Source organism: Mustela erminea, chromosome 12, assembly GCF_009829155.1.
Source record: "Mustela erminea isolate mMusErm1 chromosome 12, mMusErm1.Pri, whole genome shotgun sequence".
NCBI lineage: Eukaryota > Metazoa > Chordata > Mammalia > Carnivora > Mustelidae > Mustela > Mustela erminea.
The window spans coordinates 13,018,069-13,039,799 of NC_045625.1; the positions used below are offsets into that span (position 1 = coordinate 13,018,069).

The following is a 21,731-nucleotide window of genomic DNA, read 5'->3' on the forward strand; positions in this document are numbered from 1 at the left end:
ACACGTCACATGGAAACTGCTGTGAGGGCCACGCTCTACGAGGAGCCCAGGGGCAGCCCGTGTGCGGGGTTGGAAGCATTTTGGGGGAAAAAAATCACAAGTGTGACAAGAGGAGTTGGTGGGGGGATTCGGTGGAACTGGACCTGGTTGAATCTTCCAAAGGGTGGCCCGGAGTCCCATTTCCCCACATGAGACAGGGTGGCAATTTTCAGCCCAGTTCTGTTCTCTACCCCTTAAATGAAGGAATTCAGAAGCAATCCCACATTTCCATCTTGATGGGGAAGAGAGCCAACTACCAATTTTCAGAATTATCCAGTTCTGAAAATTCTGAGACAGAAACCCAAGAGAAGGACTCGTAGACCATATCAACTGCCAAAGGCCTTATTTTGGTCCAGAGAGAAAAATTAAAATGTCTTAGAAGATGAGTGGCTACCTTGCCAAGCCTCCCTTCCCCCGGGGACTTGGATCCCAAATTCCTGGAAGCACAGATATACCCATTTCAAGTGCCTCGCTGAAGGACACAATATTGGCTCCCTGGCGAAGCTTCTGGTTGTAAGTCTCCAGCAAGAGCGATGACTGGCCATGATCAGGTTCAAGCCGTCAGTGAAGTCCAGAAAGGCACGGGCTTCCAGAGTTGCCTCTGATGCTAGCTTCTGGATTCAAACAGCCTGCGCATATTTGGAGAGGCGATAGGGAGGTGTGTCTGATTGGGATGCTGCCCGGGGTTAAGTGTCAGCGATCCTTCTGCACCCCGAGAGTGTGGGTGTTTCTTACACTGGGAAACAGTCAGCATGGGCTCCTCAGCAGGAGGAGCTGGTGGAGCTCTGGTGGGCTGGTGGCAGTGTGGTCACCTCCTCCGCACACGCAGGGTGTTGGTAGCAGGGCCCCTGGCTTGGGCTTGGTCAGTGTAATCCCACTTGCATCCCATGTCCAAGGAGCTCTTCCTCAGGCTATGGCTTGGAACAGATAGAGAAACCTTTAGGGTCCCTCATTAGCATCTATTTGCACTTTGTTGTTTAATAACACAGTCTTACGCTTTCTCTTCACATTTGTTTTGAACTCTTGCTAAGTACCAGGCATGGCCCCTGGTCTCACTGGAGCCTCCCAAAGGCCCATTTTATGAACTGGCATTTTGGGAGAGCACCTCTACAGTGCCAGGCGCAGGGAGAAGCATTTTATGGACTCCGTCTCTTGTCATCACCATTTTCATCCCCATTTTATTTTATTATTTTATTTTTAAATAAGATTTTATTTATTTATTTGACAGCGAGAGAGAGAGAGACAGCGAGAGAGGGAACACAAGCAGGGGGAGTGGGAGAAGGAGAAGCAGGCTTCCTACTGAGCAGGGAGCCCAACACAGGACTCAATCTCGGGACCCTAGGATCATGACTTGAGCCGAAGGCAGAGGCTTAACGACTGAGCCACCCAGGCGCCCTTCATCCCTGTTTTAAAAGATGAGGAAACCAATTCAATTAGAGAGCCACAATCCCTTTACTGAAACTCCAGGGCCAAATATGTTGGCATTCAGAATTTGGGAGGCGTGGATAATATATAACGTATTAGGCAACGCCCTAGTACACGAGTGTCACTTAATAAAATACTTGAATGTTGGTGGAAAGAAACATTTAAAACAGTCTCACTAAGTGGGATAAAGATTATAGAGAACCTTCTGCCAGTTAGGGCCCTGAGGCCAGTGGAATTTAAAAAGACTTTTGGTTGGGGCGCCTGGGTGGCTCAGTGGGTTAAGCCTCTGCCTTCGGCTCAGGTCATGATCCCAGTGTCCTGGGATTGAGCCCCGCATCGGGCTCTCTGCTCAGCAGGGAGCCTGCTTCCCCCCCCCTCTCTCTGTCTGCCTCTCTGCCTACTTGTGATCTCTCTCTCTCTGTCAAATAAATAAATAAAATCTTTAAAAAAAAAAAAAAGACTTTTCGTTCTCAGAGGTTTTTGGAGCTATGCATGAGGACCTGAGGACCTACCCCAAGGTCAGGGCTCCCCAGCTCCATGTGCGTTCGTGCTGGCCCCCAGATCCACATTTCTCTGGGAGTGAAGACATCTCCACATCATGAGAGGTGCCACAGTCCCAATCTAGATCTGTTCGCTCCCAGCTGTAGGACTTTTCTTGTACTTGTTGTCCTTTTGCACCCTGTCTTCATGCCTTGGGAAGCTCTGTCACCTCCCCAGTGAGAGGCCTTCCCTGACCTCTGGAATCAATGTACTTCTAATCTGATATTCCCCACCCAGCACCCTGTCTCTCTTCAACCACAACTTCATGCAGCAGTCAAGACATATTTATGTACCTATTGTGTGCCAATGGATGGATTGATTGATTGCCTGTGGGCATGGTGGGGAAAAGCTAGGTGGGGCTGAGAAGTGGGTGAGCCTAGACTTTAAGGGACCAGGGTCATCCTGAGGATGGGGCATGTGGTCAGTGTATCAAAGGCAGCAGAGAGCCAGGGAAGGGATGATTTCCCACAGTCGAAGTCAGGAGGCAGCTGGAGCCCATGGGAACCATTTATAGCTATGCCCTCACCCGTCCAAGTCCATGGTGGACCTGTGGTCAGAGAGTACACTTTCCCCCTGAGCGCCAGCGTGGCCTTAGGCTCCTTCCCCACTGGGAATTCATTAAGTTAGTCAATTCATTAAGTGAGCCCAATCTGCCATTGCAAGCCTGCTCAATTTAAGGTAGAACACACTTCTTAGCTCTAGTTAAATATTTATAAACATTTCCCCTTAGAGGGTGGAAGCCTTGCTTAGAAACCGTATCTCACCTTGCATTTATTTAATCCATTTCTTCCTTTCTCCTTTTTTGTTTCCCCAGGAGAAAATAATGAATGTCAAAGGAAAAGTGATTCTGTCAATGCTGGTTGTCTCCACTGTGATTGTTGTGTTTTGGGAATATATCCACAGGTAACTGGGGAGTGCGGTGTCCACCTTTGACTTGAATCTCTTAGTTATCAGCCAAGTCACCAGGTTGAAGTTGAAATGGAGATTAACTGAAACAATGAAAGTCAGATTCCACCCTTCCTGTATCCCAAGCCCTGGACTATATTTAAAATCATTAGATCTCCAAGTACCTTGGAGCAAAATTCTCTTCCTTCCTGCTACAATCCGAATGTCCTGATTTTTATAACCTTGCCATTCCGGGTAGGCTATATCCAGAAACAGCAAGGCCATTGTAAACCCAAAATGTGACTTTAGATGATTTGTGCAATGAGCACAATGTGGGAATTACCTTAAGAAATTTCAGACAGGAATTTCATGAGAATTGCACCCTGAATTTTGTAATTTTAAAATATTTTCAGGGCTTAAAGGAGCAACTCAGAGTTGTTGACTTTTGCTACAAAATCCACTCCGAGTGGCGGGTGATTCATTTGTGCCTGGCTGCAATGCTTGGGGGTGTTTTGTTTTGTTAACTTTGGAAAGCAAAATGAATTAAACATTTCTGGGTTTTCACATTCATCCATGGATTTACCCCAAACATACGTGCTTCTGTGCTTTGGGAAAATAAATGGTCTCAGAGGTTCCAGCTGGAGAGATCCCTAACAGAAAGAAGTCTCCGCAAACAGCTACAAATATGCAAGATGCCTTTGACTTCACTGGGATAGCTCCGTCTTGATCCAAAAAGTCCACCATACAGCGATGGGCAGGGAGAGCTGTGTTGGCACGACTACTGCTATTTTCATGGTGGAGTGCTTTAGTAGCCCCCAAGTTAAAGATGACAGTCTGGATTAACCTTTGAATTCTTTTAATTCTAAAATCCTAAAATTTGATGAGCCAGCAGGACCATCTTGGCTACTAAAAAAGGACATGTGCCTTTAAGAACATCAGTAGGAGGGGCGCCTGGGTGGCTCAGTGGGTTAAAGCCTCTGCTTTCCGCTCAGGTCATGATCCCATGATCCCAGGGACCTGGGATTGAGCTCAGCATCTGGCTCTCTACTCAGCAGGGGGCTTGCTTCTCTTCCTCTCTCTCTGCCTGTCTCTCTGCCTACTTGTGATCTCTGTCTGTCAAATAAATAAATAAAATCTTAAAAAAAAAAAGAATATCAGTAGGAGGAGGACTCCCCAGAATATGGAGCTGTTATTCCCCGGAGTACAGCATAGATCTAGCCCCTTGTGGAGCATTACTCTGTTTCATTCTGAATAGCTCGTTTTCATAAAATCAAGACAAGCTAGAGTGTGATCAAGTTCAAGGGGTCTACACCCACAGCTTTCGAATTGAGGGAGCTGGGGATACTTAGTCCTAAGATGAGTGGATTCAGAGTTGAGTGCAGGGAGCCTGGGATCCCTTGGGTACTCGAGGGCAGAGGAGTCTGGAGCTACATTGTCTGGAACTGGTCCTCTGACACCATGTACCACCTCTGTGACCCCAGGTACGTTACTCAGCAACTCTGTTCCTCAGTTTCCTTCTCTTTAAAAATGGGTGATAATAGTACTTGCCTCACAGGCATGTTGTGGGGAGGATTAAATAAGTCATTGTATATAAAACATTTAGGGCAATGCCTGGGACTTAATAAGCGCTCAGTAACTGCTAACTGCCATCATCGTCATCATATCGGCTCCAGAGGGCAGAATAGGACCCGGGGATGTGACAAACAGAAGGAAGAGCTTGAGCAGCTGGAAGACTCCCAGCAGAAGAACAAACATTCCGTGGGGTCCCTGCCCTGAGTCTCGATGCTTGTGCGGATAACCCACTGCCTCTGAGTGCTTGTTTGTTTAAGCTTGCTGTTTTGAGTCTGAGCCAGAGTTGTACTTCCATATTTTGGGCAGCTTGCAAAATTAAAATGTGCGAGCCAAAAGCCCCAGTGTGCATTTTGGCACCAACCTCCCATAAACAGGTTTATTTTGCAGCGCTGGGCACTGGCTGAACAGTAACTAGATCAGGTTCTGGCTGCTCTTTGGGACCAGGGTTTGGCACTCGGACTCTGGGCACATCATCCTCCAGTGTGAGCAGTCTAATGAGGGTCTGCAAGAGGTGTAAATGGTAGCAGATCCTTTGCCACCTTGTGAGTTGGCCTTGTGATGGTTTGGGGGGAGCTGAGGGCCCTAACCTGAGACAGGTGCACAGCACTGAGCTTAAAAAGGATTTTGACAAAACTAAATGGAACACATCAACTGACTGCACTCAAGGGGTTATGGTCAAGATGGAGCAGGAAGACACTAGAAGTAGAGAAAGACTATCAGGATAGAGAAAAGGAACTGGCAGAGTTAAGGAGGCTAAGATTATGTTTGGCTTGGAGGGAGAATCTATTTTTTGCATTGATTTACAACTGTTTATTGAGCACCTACTAGGTGCCGAGCACTATGCTGGGATCGTATCAAGAAAGCACAGAAGAGATGGCATTTGAGCTGTGCCTTGAAGGGTGAACATGTGGGAAATGTCATATATGCATCGTGGGTATCACGGTGACTGTTGAGATGCTGAAAGATTCTGAGAGAGGAGGGTGAGGAGGAGAAGGAGAGGTTAGTCAAGAGAAGTGACAGGGTAGCAAAGCTGAATTTAGAAATTGGTGCCCTGAGTGCCAGGTGGCCACCTGAGAGGTGGGTCCCATCCTCATTCCCCTCCCCCTTCCACCTCTTGTAGCATCTGGAGTTGGATTTTCCAGGTTCAAATACCAGCTCTACTCCTCACTAGCAGTGTGGCTTTGGGCAGATCACCTAATGCTTCTGTGCCTTGGTTTCCACCTCTGTAGAATGAGGAAGAGTAGAACCTACTTGTTGGGTTATTGTGAGGGTTCAGTGAGTTAGTATATGTCAATTGCTTAGACATATGCTGAACAGTGGCTGGCCAAGCATTCACTATTATGAATATTGTCAGAATCAGTAGAGGAACAAGAAATTTTAGTGTGGTGCATGAGTCCTGGGCTCAGAGGAGGAAACCATCGGCAGTGAGAGAGCATGATTTTTTTTCCTACAAGGAGGTGCTGACACCCAACAGGAGGAGAAGGCAGAGGGAGGGGATAAGAGGCTAAGGGGCGTTGGCAGAGTCTGCAACAACTGTGAGTCATTTGTGTTTTTCAGGGACGAGGGTGCTGGGGCCAGGCAGGGGTTGAGTCAAGGGAGGTGCCTGAACTCTTCCTACGAGGCTGTCCTCCCTTTATTCAGAGAGGAAAAGGGGCCAAGCAAAGCTTAGCACTGGGGCACAGCGTCCCTGCGCAGAGCAGTGGAGTAACGCATGTGACAAATTCTGTCACTGTTCCCCTCCAAATGCCTCTCAAGTCAGTGAGCTTCCTCCCCTCCACCTCCTCAGCTACCCTGAGTCATGCTTGGGCAATGGCCATCACTTCTGAACTGGTCACCCACATTCACTCCTACACCCCTGCACTCTGTTTTCTGGCGACCTTCTTCAGTTCATGTAACACCCTGTCCCTCTCTTGCTTAAAACTCTTCAACGGCTAAATCCCCAGTAGGTCCCAGCAAGGTCTGGCCTCTGGCTACTTCTCTTCCACTTCCTTGCACATTTCAATGCCTCCTTTTTCCCCTCAAGTCCTTTGCATGGTTTTCCCTTTGTCTGGAACACTCTTCCTACTTCCCCTTCACCTGGACTCCATTTATTCTTCAGATCCCAGCTAAAACATTCCCCCCTCTTCCAAGAAGCCTTCTGGGTCTTCCTGTTAAGTATTTATAGTTACTTATGCTTTTTTTTGTTGTTGTTAAGGTTTGAGATTTTTCAGTCACCTCTTTCCCACCTCTTGTTCTGAATAACCCTGACGTGACTATAAGTGAAAATTTCCAGTCCCAGTAGAAACTAGGAGTAGTCAAAACCCAGGCTTTCAGCTCAGCCCAGGGCTTCGCTGTTAATGGTTGCAAAATCACTTTTCTCTGAATTAAAAGTAACATGATATGTTTTTATTTCTCATCTGTTTTCAGCCCAGAAGGCTCTTTCTTGTGGATATATCATTCAAAGTAAGTGCTTTGAATTCTACAGGTCTATGGGAGGTCTCCCATGTCTAGTCTGGCACCCCCTACAGTCCATTTTTAGCATGGCAGCGGGCTGGGGGGTGGGGTAGAACCCTGGTCAAGGATTCTGTAGGGGTGGTGGGGGAGGTGAAGAGTGCTTTCCCAGGGATGTGGACTACCCGCCTCCCATTCCCTAGATTTGGCCTTTATCCAGCTGTGACTTGTATTTTGCCCTTGCTTCTCATCAAGGGTTTCTTTAAGTGGTATCACTTGGAGAACATTCCCCCTTGCTGATGAAAAGAATCAGGACGGGTATTCTCCATTATGCTGCCCAGTATATGTTATACAAAGACCTTGTAAGAAATTCCTTTGAGACAAGGGATCAGGAAAAAAAGTCAGGGTCTCCTGACAAACTAATATTATTATTATTATTATTACTGAAGGCAGCGAGAACTACGTAAGCCTTCATTTTTCTATCTTTCGCTTGGTTGCCAGGAGGCTCAGGGTAAAGTCTTGCGCTTAACATCTTGTACTTTCCTCGGCTTTCATTTCTGATATCATTCTTTCCCTGGTGTCAAGTCCTGGCTTTTATGCTCACGTTCTGTGGGATCTTAGCACTTGGCCCAAACCCATGTGGTCAAATTCTCAGCTAGAAGTGAACATAAAGGTGAAAACCTTTATTCTCATGAGTAGCTGGGATGACCAAGATCAAATGAAAACAGCGACCTGGGCGACTAAAGAAATACTTCTCTTTCTGTTCCCTTTTGTTTAAGCTGTATGTGGTCTCCCTGTGGTATGGCAACCACGCCTAAATTATCCATCATCTGAAACACCTCCGGAACGTCCATGGGCTTTAAAACAGGTTTCTTCCTATTATTAGGCCTGTTCCTGCCTCACCGCCTGATTTGTCCAGCCACAGGGCACCGCAGCCCCCGCCTTCCCGCTTTTGCTCTTCCCTCCTCCAGAAAGCCCCCGCCTTGGAGAGACTCTCACAATGAGAGAGGATGGAAATTTCCACGTGTGGGTGGCGAGGGTGGCTTCTGATGACAGACAGCTTCCTGAGGCTGTCCCTGCTGGCCTTGGTAGCAACCTGAACTCTGCTTTAGCAGAAGAGATCGTTCTTGGAAAAATACGCATTTTTATTTTGTGTGTGTGTGTGAAGATTTACAATGCGTTCTAGTAATTTTCAACTTGTGATAAAGCTCTCTGCTATATGTGATTTCATTCACGTTTCAAAGTACCTTCTTGGTAAGTTTATTATCATGATTGTCACCACGGTTATTATATATCTGACTTTTCAGAGGAGAAAACCAAGATTCAGAGAGGGAAAAGGTCCCATCACGGTCGTACTACCGGTAAGTGGGATATCCATGACTCCCATTTACCTATCAGTGCCCCCCCCCACCTTGGACCCCCCCCTTCTCTCCTCTGTCCCTGCCAGGGCCCCCCAGTTGAGCTGAGTGCGGGGGGCTGCCCAAGGGAGGAGAGGTCGGGCAGGGGTGGGTCCATCTTCCCCTGTTTGGCTACAGCAGCTTCACTTTTTTTTTTTTTTTTTAAGTTTTCATTTTAATTCCAGTTCGTTACATACAGTGTTATCTTAGTTTCAGGTGTACAGCAGAGTGATTCAGCACCCCTGTATATCTCCCAGGATAGGGTAGTGTCACTTCTGTCTGTTTTATGAACTGGCAGTTTTGTTTTGTTTTAAGAAATTAAGTGATTTTCTGCCATAAAAGGAGTTTGGAAACCCTCCCCCGACGAGCCCCGTTTGGGACTGCCTCATTTTCTAAAATTGTCATCTTTCTCATCTTAGAAACCCAGAAGTTGGTAACAGCATAAGTCAGAAGCACTGGTGGTTTCCGAGCTGGTTTAACAATGGGTAAGGTGATGGGAGGGCCCTCTCTGTTTGTCCATCTGCCCAATGCTTATAGAGAGTCTGAGGAAATGGCTTCATGGTCGTGACCTTCTCGGTCACTTGTCTTTCTGGCCCTGTTGAAGTCATACAAGGAATCTGTTTCATGGTTGGGACTAGGATAATTAACTTTGGGGGTTTGGTTTAGTTTTTCCATTTAACTTGGGGGTGAATGGGGCTTGGGCTGACGTTTAGGCTGTGGGAAAGATGCTTGAAGCTAATTCAGTTAGCTGTTCATTAGTCCAGCAAGTTCCCTGAAATAATCTGAGGGTCCTGGGTCACTAAACTGGTAACTGTGCAGACCTGGAAGGAAAAAAAGAAAGGTGGTACTGAGCCTTTCCACCAGAAGCATGTGTTTATGCACAAACGTATCGTGTATCTTGAAGCTTTCTCCGGACACCCCCTCGCCACACACATTCTCCACCTGGGAAGGTGTGCTCACGTTCACCAGCTGTCCTGGCACCAAAGATCGGCCTCCCTGCCTCACTGGGCTTGCTTTCCCTTTGTACGTAGGACCCACATTTACCAAGAAGTGGAGGACACAGATGAAGATGGACGAGAGGAAAACAACGGAGAGCTTCAGCTATCAGACTGGTTTAACCCACAGTAAGAAAGGAGGCATCCCCCATCCCCTCCCTGGGTTCAGTAAATCCATGAGCTCCCATCAGAGGTGGCGAGAGGCAAGAGTGCCATTGAGAACATTCCTGGTTGGAGATACAGAGTCTTAGCATCCATCAGACTTTTACCATAGATTAGATGAGAAACTGAGGGTCTGGGTGTTTTGACTCAGATCCTTGAGCAACGACACAGCAATTCTGACAGTGGCTGTCCAAAGGCAGCAGGCGAATCACAGAATAGTGGGGCTGGAGGAGGTCTTGCTGGCCACGGGGTATTGTGGAAATCCGCAGCATCTGGAGTCAGAGCAAGAAAATTCTCTCTTGAGATTCAGCTAACTCATCTGAAAATTGGTGGTGATGATGAAAGATCTCATGACGCTGTGCATGCATTCACTAAGTGAACATACAACAAATGTTTATCAAATACCTATGATATACCGGCTGGTATTTTTCAAATTACCAGTCACAGTCCATTAATGTGTTCAAGAAACTAGTTTAATGGATCAAAATGAGTTTTTTTTTTTAAAGAATTGAAATCAAATAGAAAATCAGGAGGCATCACATGAAGTAGAAGTAAGGCTAAGTATTGTGAGGTTGAATTATTGTTTCTGTATGTATGCATATGTGTTTGGTTGTGATGTGAAATGCATTTCTCACTGTAGGTTGTGGTCAAAAATACTGTGCTAGATGTAGTGTTAGGCACAGGAGATAGGAGAAACCAGCCAATATGGTTATACTTAAGAAGTTCATAGTCTTCGGGGTTGGAGATGTACAGGGAGAATTTGCCAGAATTGGGAAGGAGTTGTGGTCAGTCCAACTTAACACAACGTGGCTGCGGGAGTAAGGAGGCAGGAGCTGTCCAAGATGACCGTGACACCTGAGAGACTGGTGGGCGGTGGTGGTGGTGAGCATGATAGGAGGAAGACAGCCAGGACTAGGAGTGGGGGTAGGGGATGAGCTCTACTAGAGACATTTGGATTCAGGTACGTGCTGGGCATGGGGACTGAGATTCACAGGGTGCCTGTCTTAGTCTGTTCAGGCCTCTATAAACAACAGAAATGTATTTCTCACAGTTCTGGAGGCTGGGAAGTCCAAGATCCAAACCCCGCAGCTTTGGTGATTGGTGTGAGCCCACTTCCAGGGTCACAGACAGTCATCCCCTCTGTCCTCACACGGCGACAGAAGCGGTGAGAGGGCTCTCTGGGAGCTCTTTCCTGAGGGCACCAATCCCACTCTTGAGGCCTCCACCATCATGAACCAAGCACTTCCCAAAGGCCCCACTTCCAGAGGTCATCACACTGGGAATTGGGTTTCAGTGAATTCCAGGGTGGTGGGGGAAACAGTCAGTCTATGGCAGTTCCCATGAACTTAGTGGAAGACATGTGGTAGACATGTGGGCATCCCTGGGACCTGTAGGCCTGGAGGGGGCCACCCAAGTAGAGGGCTAGAGCCACATCCTGTCATATCAACATTTAAAAGTCTGGTGAAGGAAGAGAAGTCTGAGAGGGGGCAGGAAGAGCCGTAGAGAAGGATCAGGAGAGACTATTCCAGTGGGAGGGGTATGAGCTCTGGAAAGACTGGGTTATGTTCTGGCAAGCTCTCTTTTTGTTTGGGGGTAATGTGGAAGGATGGGAATTTTGGCCCCCACGTATGTCATTCAGTAAGCTGGGCAGCAGGGTAGCCATCTGTGAGACACTAAACCCTTACTGGAAATGCAAGAATACGGAAGCAGTGGTGCCTTGTTAAGCCCCTTAGGCATGTGTGTTGGGGAGGGGAGGGACCACCATGAGGCTCAAAGGGCTAGGTGAGCCAGAGATAGTCACCAAGTCCCCTTCTAAGAAGGATGGTGCTCTTCTGCTGTGGCATTTCTGCTCGCTGTGCGGGACCTGGGAGGCAGGGTGAAGGCTGAGTTACCGGAGACAAAGGGAGAGACATATCATGGCCACCAGCTGTGACTCTGCTCTGCCCCATGCATGAGACAGCGTCTCCTCCAAACAGATGGCGAGCAGGTATGTAAGGAATATCAGTTTGAAGAGGCACCAAATTTAAGCCTTCCCAGGGCACCAAAGTATATTTCCTGCCTAAATGAAGGATTAGATGAATGACTGCATGAACAAATAAATATATTTCTATAAGTGTATCCCTTCCTGGAAACGACCTATAACATGTTGCAGCGTATTGTGCACACACTTCCACAGTGAGATCTCTTAGCTTCTGTGACAAAGCATCCTCTGGATTTCCCTCCTACTTCTCCATTCTCCTTTCTCGGTCCCCTCCAGAAGCACCTCTTCTGCTTCTCAGCCATCAGTGGTTGGAGTTTCTGGAGGCTCTCATCCATTCCCATGGCCTTAGACGCCATGGTGTGAGAGTGACTCCCACCTTCCCATCATCAGCCCAAAGGTTCCCTGAGCCCTGACTTGGGTCTGAGTGCGTGCTGGACAGCTCTGCACACACGACTTCCATGACTCAGCTGGATCTCCACGTTCTACCCTCCCTTGTTCTCAGTTCCGATTCACGCCACAGTCCTGCCTATCTCTCCGGTTCATCCTTTTCCTCCACCCATACCATAGTCTCCCTGATGGATGTGTTCTGTTAATCCTGCCTCCAAAACTCTTCCTGCATCATGTCCTTCTCTGTATTCTGCAGCCCTCATTCTTGTTCCTGTCGCCATCCGCTCTTTGCTGGGTCACACTGGCTCCGGCATACTGATGCACACATGGTGTGCACCTCACAGCTTTTCTGACCTGCTTCATGATTCACATTTTATCATATTCATATTTAAAATATTCACTTTGAACACTTCCTCTACCCAACACTTGGGGACCACAAGATACCCATTAGTCAGTATGTAAAATTTAAAAGCTACCCATAGCCTAGGTAGGTGTGTGTTTATCTCATGGGAAGACTCTGGCCATCACGGAGCTGCACACACTGACCCGGTGGGTGTTGTGCTTGGACAAAAGGCATTTGGGCAGCTCTGAGTCTGTCCTGGCACTTTCCGCTCTTTCTAGAGCCCCATCCTTTTGATCTTGCACATCTCTGGCAATTGGCAGTAGCAAACACTAGCTCTGACACATGGGTGGCCTGCCCTGTGTCACTTTTTTCAGGGAGCAGTGGTGTAGATGGTTTTGCTAAGACTCCCTGATGCGCAGGTTCATCTGGGAACTGATCCTCCTCCCTGCCCCCCACTGCCTGTGTTTTCAGGCTGTCACCCGGCTTCTTCATCAGGGTCCAGGACATATTGGAATTGCCAGTGAAATTTAATAATTAACAGCTGGGAAATAGGACATTTTAATTTTTAAGTGAACATTAATTTTTAATATCGCTGCCTTTTTCTTTCCTGCTTGGAAGACTCTCCCCAGCCAAGCGACAAAACTGGATATGGCTTTTTCTAACTCAGTCTCTCTAGAAGATGAGGACTAAGCTGGGGTCCCATTGTATAGCAGGCTGACCACCTATTGGGAGTGTGAGATTCTCAAGGGGTAGGAAGGAGTCTCATTTCTCTGATCTCTGTGCTCAGCAGTGGGGCTGGTGTGGCTAGGAAATGTGTGGTGAGGGACTGCCCCTTCCTATAAGGCTGAAGATGCAGATCTCTTCTGTTTTTCTCTTACCCCTCCTTCCTTTATTTGTAAAATATGGGGGAGGGTGGCACCCACTTTATAAGGTGGGAGTGAGGATTAAATGAGAGATTGAAAGTCAAATACTTGGTCCCCGTGCACATAAGTATTAAATAAGTACAGTTGCTACCTGCCAGCCCCCCACCTTCCTTTTTTAAAAAGAAAAAAAGATTTTATTTACTTACTTACTTACTTAGGGCAAGTGTGAGAGCTAGTGGGGCGAGGGTTGGAGAGAGGGAGAGAGAGAGAATCTCAAGCAGACTCCCTCTTGAGTGAGCCCAAGGCAGGGCTTGATCTCACAACCCTGAGATCGTGACCTTAGCCGAAATGAAAAGCTGGATGCTTAACCGACCGAGCCACCCAGACTCCCCTTTATTCCTTTTTTTTTTTTTTTTTTTTTAAATAATATGACCTGCTTACAACATGTCCAGATTGTAAACAGTTGCAAGACTGTTTACTAAGGACCGCAAAGAATGAGGCAGTGACACAGGGCGGAGTTCAAGTTCAGAAACGTTGGTTATGGATGTGTAAGCCGTGTGTGTGTGTGTGTGTGTGTGCACGCACGTTTGAAATCCTGTCATTCAACAAAGGGGGGGTTTTATGTGACTAAAAGCATCACATAAATTTCTAAAAACATAACAAAACAAAAGCTCATTATTTCTCATTCTGTGCTGATAAAAATGCCAGGGTAGCTAAGGTGAGTGGAAATGATGACAAATGTGGGTTGTAACCCCAGCCTCACCAGCAGAGCTGGTACGTGTCCACATAAGAAGCAATACAGGGTGGCAGCTCAGAGCATAGACTCCAGAGTCAAACCATCTGGGTTCAAAAACTGGCTTTGCCTCTTACTAAGCTCTGTGACATTGGGCAAACTATTTAACCTCTCTGTGCTGCTCACAGATAAAATGGAAATCAGAATAGCACCTCTGAAGGGTGATGCCCTGAACACAGTGCCTGGTCTTACGGGACATGCTTATATGTTAGTTTCCATCAGCGGCAGCCAAGTTAGCAAGTCTTTCTGAGGCTTGGTTTTCTTACTTGTACAAGAGACATAATATGTGGCAGGACAGTTGCCAATGAAAAAGTGTAGTGAAGGTGCCTGGCACAGGTTGGTGCCTTCATGATTGAAGGAAACCAAGAGCGGCTCTTCTCGGAGCAGCCAGCCCACGCAGGGTGTGAAGGCAGAGCCCAGACTCCAGACAAGATAGGGGGGCAGGAGAGCAGCCTCAGAGTGCCCCAACCCCCATCTCTGGGGGTGATTCAGCTGTGCAGGGGGAGAAGGAGGCCTGAATCAGGGCACAGGCTGCAGCCGGAGGGACTGTCATCTCAAGAAGTAGAGAGAAGAGCTTGGTGACTGATGGACAGAAGATGAGAGTCTGCTGAGGCACTTTCCACTCTGGGGCTGGGGCTGGGGTGGGGCTGGGACTAGGGCTGGGACTGGAGCTGGGACTGGGGAGAGTTTGGAGCTGGGCTGAGGGCTGGGGCTGGGGCTGAGGCTGGGGCTGGGATGAGGTTGTGGTTGACCTAGCTTGGCCCAGCCTCACTCTGGAAACCCCAGCGTAGGTGGTGGGATTTGGGCAGTTTTGTGAAAACCCACCCTCCTCCGATGTGTGGGACTAGGGGAAGTTCTCACTGGCTCCATCTATTTGCTGACATGTCCCCAACAGCCTCCCTAGGGCCACATGCACACAGCCGGCCGGGACCCAGTGGGGACCACGAGGACTTTGCCCTCATCACTGGCCTTTCCCCCACTCAGTGGATGAAGTACAAGCAGGTGGTTAGTGGGGACAGGCCCATTCGTGCTGGGGTTTGAATCTGATGACTGTTTCAGTCTCTGCTTCCCAGCAGGGGAAATGCAGCCACTTCCTGAGCAGTTGGGGGTCAGGGCTGAGTCTGCATCACCCCCTCCTGCTGGGCCCCAGCTGCTACACAGCCCTTCCACATCTACCCTCCACAGTTGGTCAGTTTGCTGTCGCTCTTGTGTTGCTTCCTGTGTTTGCATTGGCTTTGCCAAGTCCCTTTTGAGCATTCTAAGTGCAGAAAACATGCCTCCCCTTTGCCCTTTGTGCTCCTAGCAAAGAGACAATGTGGTCTGTGGGGAGGGTCTGTGCCAGAGCCCCATGTTCCAGCCTTGGCCGTTGGGGTAGGCTCTGTTAAGTCCCTGCTTTTCTGGGTGACTTTGTCTCTTTGTGCATAAAACGAAAAATAACAATTAAATTGGAAGCCCTTTTTGGCCCATAAGCAAGGTTTTACCCAGAAAAGGTAAAGGTAGAAAGGTAGATTAAAATAGCTTTCTCTCATTTGGTTCCAAGGTCACGCTCTCATTCTCCCGTCAAGGATTAGGGCCTCCTGAGTCTTGGATGGCACCCATGGGGAAAGAACCCAGAGATGCCACTGGCAGTTTAGGAAGGGCTGGGGAGATAGGGGAAGGGATCCAGAAGGAAGAAGAGAATAGGAAAGCCGCGAAAGGGGACAGAGTGATGGAGATGTACAGGTAAGATTCCCATCAGGGACTTAAAGGCAGCCCTCAAAGGCACCTAGCCAGAGCCTCCTGCTCCTCACGCAGAAGATGCTGCTCCTGCAAAGGTCACACCAGCCCCTGCACAGGTCACACCAGTCGGCTGACTGCCTGGGGTGAAGTCAGGATTCAGGGGCAGTCTCAGCAGATCATAGCTGACCCCAGTGTCCCCTGAGACAGTCTCTGCCCTACCTTAGAAAAGCTGTCCTGACTCATGGGGACCTATATTTTGTCACCAGGAAACGTCCAGAGGTGGTGACGGTGACCGGATGGAAGGCACCGGTCGTGTGGGAAGGCACTTACAACAGCACCGTCCTAGAAAATTATTATGCCAAACAGAAAATTACCGTGGGTTTGACAGTTTTTGCTGTTGGAAGGTAAGTGTCCCTAATAAGATCGACCTCCGCTTTTTCTTGTTTCGTTGTCAGAGTGTTTGTAAGGGGCCCCCTGGCCTCACGGAGCTGTTCCTGCCTTGTCTGAATTCTTAGATAGGAGAATGTTATAATGGGATGGTTTCCATCCCTCCTCTGCTGAGCCCCCCCCCCCCCTCCGCAGAGGGCTGAGAACAAAACAATAGTGAGTTGACTCCTTCCCACCTCAAAGGGAGGGTCTTGGGTTGCAGGTTAAAGTGTTCGTTCCACCCACAGAGCCTAGGGTCTGTAGCACACCCACACATATCATGGCTTTCTCTGGAAATTCCAAAAATGGCAGCTGTTGGCCCAAATGTGTATCATCCATCCTCTTACACTCTCAGACCCATGACCAAGGACAGAAGGACCTGCAGATCCAAGCATGATCCAAGACTGATCCAAGCATGGCAATTCTACATGTCTTCCATGGCGCCTCAGGTTTTCCTTGGCCCCCAGAGATTCAGCTAGCCAGAACCTCCTCTCTAGAGGTTGGGTAGGTTCCTGTTTGGGCTTTCATTTCCTTGTTTAGAATGCCTCTTCCAAAACTACAGTCATTCTTACTTGAAATTAGTAGCCATAATATTAGTTTTCAAATGTTACATTTGAAAACTAATATTATGGCTCTTTTGGAAAGTCTTTGGGTTTTGAGGAGTCAACTCACCATTTTGCTCTTTTGGAAAGTCTTTGGGTTCCACCCCCCCCCCCCCCCCCGCCCGCCACCAAAACGAAAGCAAAAGTTCAATTTTCCTAGTCCCCACCCCCACCATGGGCCTCTCCTGTTCCTTTCCTGAAAACCACATGGAAAGTTGATCCCTAGGCCTCTACAAAGAGTGTTGAAGGCCCAAGTTGATTTGAGCCTCAGATCTACCTGCCGTAGGGCCTAAAGGAGAGCTCTGTGAAGATCTGATGGTTCTCCTGAGACGCCCCCAACCCAGAACCCAGAAATCATCGCTGTAGCCATACTAATCAAGAATGGTGACCTGGTTAGTCACCTGGGTGGCATCTCTAATAGACAAGGGTGACTCTGGAGTTTTGACAATTTCCTCAGAAGAATCTGTAGCATTCTGAGTCAGGAGCCTATACTCAGCTCACCTAATCCCATGGCACTGGGATTATGTTAGGGATTGCTTCGCTCTTGGTGTTCCCCCAAAGAACAGAATACTGCCTATGGCTCCACAACAGCTTTACCATCCAGCTGCAACTCTGCAGAACCAAACTATAAATCACGTATCCTGGGGAAAGCCCTATGCTCTCTGCTCTGAAGCTTGCGAGGACTGTTTGTGTGCTCAGCAGCAATAAATCCTTGTAAGAGTGGATTTGGACTTTTAAGAGGTGTGATGTTTGGTTTGTTTTCAAATAACAATGCAGGAAGCCAACAGCAGTGTTTTAATCCCTAAACAATGTTAAACCTCTAACAGCTCCCTCCCTCATCCTAGGATTGTCTCCCAAGCTTCAGAGCACAATAGATTTTTCTTAAAGTTCCAGAGTGCCCAAGAATTTCTTGGCAACCAGCCATAGAGCCATGTTGAACTCCCTGTTTATATTGCTCAGATACCTTCTTTCCATTTAAATCACCAGGACTGTAAACTCTTGGGCTTCTGGTGGCCAGCCTTAAAAGCACACTTTGTTTTGGTAGTAAAGAAAGGAAATCCGGGCAGTCACCAAAAAGCACAATGAGGTAACAGTTATGATGGCTCACAAAACTTCTTGAGCCAGCGAAAACTTCTTGATGATCAGCAAATTAAATTCAATCCACAGTCACTGAACAAAGCATGAGTCTGGGATCTACATGAGTTGTGTAAAGTCATGTGACTCCTACTTCTTCCTCCTCTCTGTGATCTTCCTGGCTTCACAAGATTGTACAGCTTGGGTTACAGAAGACACCAATATGACGTATTTGGAATGAAGACATACATAGCTAAAATATCTCCACCCACCCATTAGCGTGGCCCAAATCCAAAACACATTGTCAGTACCACATACCAAATGCTGGTGAGGATGTGGAGTAACAAGCACTCTCCTTCATTACTGGTAGGAGTGCAAAATGGTGCAGCCATTTTGGAAGACCATTTGGCAGATTCTTACAAGGGTAAACATAATCTTACCATATAATTCAGCAACTGCACTCCTTGTTACTTAGCCAAAAGAGTTGAAGATGTATATCTACACAAGAAAACTCCCCACAGATGTTTTTACCAGCTTTATTGATAATTGCCGAACTTGGAAACAACCAAGACATCCTTCAGTAGGTGAAAGGATAAATGAACTGTGATATCTAGAATATTATCAGTGGTAAAAAGAAATGTGCTATCTCAGGCCATGCATACTTGGAGGAACCTTAATGCATGTTAACTTAGTGAAAGAAACCAATCTAAAAAGACTGCATACTGTATAATTCCAACTATATGACATTCTATGGAGATAGTGAAAAGATCAGTGATTGCCAGGGATGGGGTAGGGTTAGGGGAGAGGTGCTGATGAACAAGCAGAACACAGGAAGTTTAGGGCATTGAAAATACTCTGTATAATACCATACATAGTGATAGATACATGTCACTATACAGTTGCCCAAATCCATAGAATGTTCAACACCAAGAGTGAATCTTAATGTAAACTATGGGGTGATTATGATAGGTCAGTGAAGATTAGTGGATTGCAAGGCATGTGTCACCCCAATGCTGGATACTGGTAGTGGGTGGGGGGGGGAAGCTGTGGGAAGGGAAGGGGAGCAGTGGGTTCATGGGAATTCTGTGCTCTCAGTTCAGTTTTGCCGTGAACCTAAACATGGTGTGAAAAATAAAATCAATTTTGAAAAACAAGGGAAAAAATAAACTAAGGTTAAATCAGGTTGTTTGCTCTGGTGTTAGGAGGAGTCTTACAGTGGTGGTATCTGAACGGTATATTGGTGTTTGGGGTGATCAGTGGGAGGCTCCTAGGGTGAATATGTAATATAGAAGGATATCTATGCCCTGTAACCCATTCTCTGGGTCCCAGAAGAGGATACGAGAACAGTGATGGTTAGGTATAATATGTCCCCAAAGGACCTAAGGGTCATGTCACTCTTGTATCCAGTAGGACAACAGCAACATTGGGTATAGTTTGAGGGAGAACTAGTGCCCCCTGATGTTGGTCAGAGGGTACAAGCTTCCAGTTACAAGATGAATAAGTTCTGGGGATCTAATCTATATCATGGTGATTATAGTTAATAATCCTGTTATTATGCACTTGAAAGTTGTTAAGAGAGTAGATCTCAGATGTTCTCATCACAAAAAAGAAATAGTAGTTATGTGACATGCTTTAGTGGTAATCATTTTGTAATATGCAAGTGTATCAAATCAATACTTTGTATACCTTAATGTTATACAAGTACCTAATGTTATGTCAAGTACCTCAGTGAAGCTGGGAAAAAAATATCAAATAGTACCCACTTTGCCTGCCCAGTCTGAACCAAGAGATAAATAAGACTAAGGGCTGAGCAAGATAGATGACGTGAAATCATGTTCATTGCAGTTAAGGTGGGTACTGGAGAATGTGGCTTCTGTCTGCAGACCCTTGGCTTCCTGATATTAAATCACTGAATGAGAAAGATCAGGTATCCAGGCTTCCAGATGCAGGGTAGGGCCTGTTCTAGTACTCTCATTTCAAGGCACCAAGCAGTTGAGAACATAGGCTCCAACAGTGAGAGTGGTGGGTACAGGTCAGTCTTCCAACATCAGCAGGTAAGTCACTCCTCCTCCCCAAAGTGGAGCGATTGAATGGTGGAAAGCAGCGAGGAACGTTACCCTAGCAGATGTGGAAAACACATGTCTGGGATAGGGAAGATCATTCCTCCCCTACACTGCCAAACACAGACAAGATCATTGGAAGAGCATGGAGTCTCCTGTGCAGATCCCAGCGGTTACATTTGTCCCATTCTTCTTTATTTCAGATACATTGAGCATTACTTGGAGGAGTTCTTAGTATCTGCCAATAGGTACTTCATGGTTGGCCACAAAGTCATATTTTACATCATGGTGGACGACGTCTCCAGGATGCCCTTGATAGAGCTGGGTCCTCTGCGTTCCTTCAAAGTGTTTGAGATCAAGCCTGAGAAGAGGTGGCAGGACATCAGCATGATGCGTATGAAAACCATTGGGGAGCACATTGTGGCCCACATCCAACATGAAGTGGACTTCCTCTTCTGCATGGACGTGGACCAGGTCTTCCAAGATAGCTTTGGAGTGGAGACGCTCGGCCACTCGGTGGCTCAGCTGCAGGCCTGGTGGTACAAGGCAGACCCCGATGAGTTTACCTACGAGAGGCGGAAGGAGTCTGCAGCCTACATTCCATTCGGCCAAGGGGATTTTTATTACCACGCAGCTATCTTTGGAGGCACACCCATTCAGGTCTTAAACATCACCCAGGAGTGCTTCAAGGGAATCCTCCAGGACAAGAAAAATGACATAGAAGCCGAGTGGCATGATGAAAGCCACCTAAATAAGTATTTCCTTCTCAACAAACCCACTAAAATCTTATCCCCAGAATACTGCTGGGATTATCACATAGGCCTGCCTTCAGATATTAAGACTGTCAAGATATCTTGGCAGACAAAAGAGTATAATTTGGTTAGAAATAATATCTGACTTTAAACTGTGCTGGTAGGCTTCTGAATTTGAGAGAGTATGATTCTGGCAACTTTCTCAGAAGAGTAACACTTAACTTTTAAACAATACTAACAAAACACCAACACTGCAAATACTTACTCTTCTTCCTTGTAACTTTGAACTTCACTGTATGGGAGAATGAACCTATGGTAATCAGGTGTAAATTCCCAGTGATTTCTTATTTATGCTGGGTTTGGGGGAAATAAAAAAAAAAAATTTTTTTTTTTTTACACAGGCAGAGAAAAAGCCAGAAACCCTCTGCACATGCCAGATAACATACTGGGAAAAAAAGGTGCTAAGGAAGTGTTTAGCCACAAGATACAATTGTGAGGGGTCAGCTCCTCAACTTCAGTGTCCTTGCTGAGTTGCTCAGCAGCAGAACCTGAGGAAGGACATAGTCAGTCCCTGCTGGCAATCCTTGGATGGTTTCAGGAGCAGACTGCTTCAGGCCATTGGCTGTCCATGTTCTTCTCCCATAAGGAAAATGTCATTTGGCTCAGCAGCAGAACCTGAGGAAGGACATAGTCAGTCCCTGCTGGCAATCCTTGGATGGTTTCAGGAGCAGACTGCTTCAGGCCATTGGCTGTCCATGTTCTTCTCCCATAAGGAAAATGTCATTTGGCTCAGCAGCAGAACCTGAGGAAGGACATAGTCAGTCCCCGCTGGCAATCCTTGGATGGTTTCAGGAGCAGACTGCTTCAGGCCATTGGCTGTCCATGTTCTTTTCCCATAAGGAAAATGTCATTTGGCTTCTGTACAGAAGATTGGTGGAGAATTCCCAGTGGATAGCATAGTGGTGAAGGTTTGGAATCCCAGGATATGTGAATGAGCCAATGGGGGCTCAGCATGGAGTTTAAACAGACTCATAGTGAGTTTGCCATGAAGTGGCAGAGGGTGGGAAAAGAGGCTGGTCACTGTAGGCCACCTCTGAAGGGCACAGGGCATGGGGCTGGTGCTTAAACACAGCGCGGATCCAGGCGCTGTGTGGGAGGCCCTGCGGGCCATCTCCATCCTCCTCAGACCCACAGCGACGGGTCTGAGGCCATGCGGTGGCCTTGCATGGAGATGCTTCTCTTTTGGCCCAAGTCACATTCAGTCTGCTAGAATCTGCTGCTTGTGT

At 47.2% G+C, this 21,731-nt stretch overlaps 1 protein-coding gene across 4 annotated transcripts in view; it reads left to right on the top strand.

The window, feature by feature from the left end:
- Window positions 1-20,851, top strand: part of LOC116571101 (N-acetyllactosaminide alpha-1,3-galactosyltransferase) — a 53,012-nt gene extending 32,161 nt beyond the window's left edge. For all 4 annotated transcript variants that reach the window (XM_032308854.1, XM_032308856.1, XM_032308857.1 and 1 more), the window contains 7 exons: window positions 2,819-2,907; window positions 6,868-6,903; window positions 8,199-8,252; window positions 8,708-8,773; window positions 9,320-9,412; window positions 15,798-15,935; window positions 19,897-20,851. In XM_032308854.1, coding sequence (XP_032164745.1) covers window positions 2,819-2,907; window positions 6,868-6,903; window positions 8,199-8,252; window positions 8,708-8,773; window positions 9,320-9,412; window positions 15,798-15,935; window positions 19,897-20,590 — 1,170 coding nt within the window. In that variant the 3' untranslated portion in view covers window positions 20,591-20,851. The remainder of the gene's footprint in view (window positions 1-2,818; window positions 2,908-6,867; window positions 6,904-8,198; window positions 8,253-8,707; window positions 8,774-9,319; window positions 9,413-15,797; window positions 15,936-19,896) is intronic.
- The last annotated feature ends 880 nt before the right edge of the window (window positions 20,852-21,731 follow it).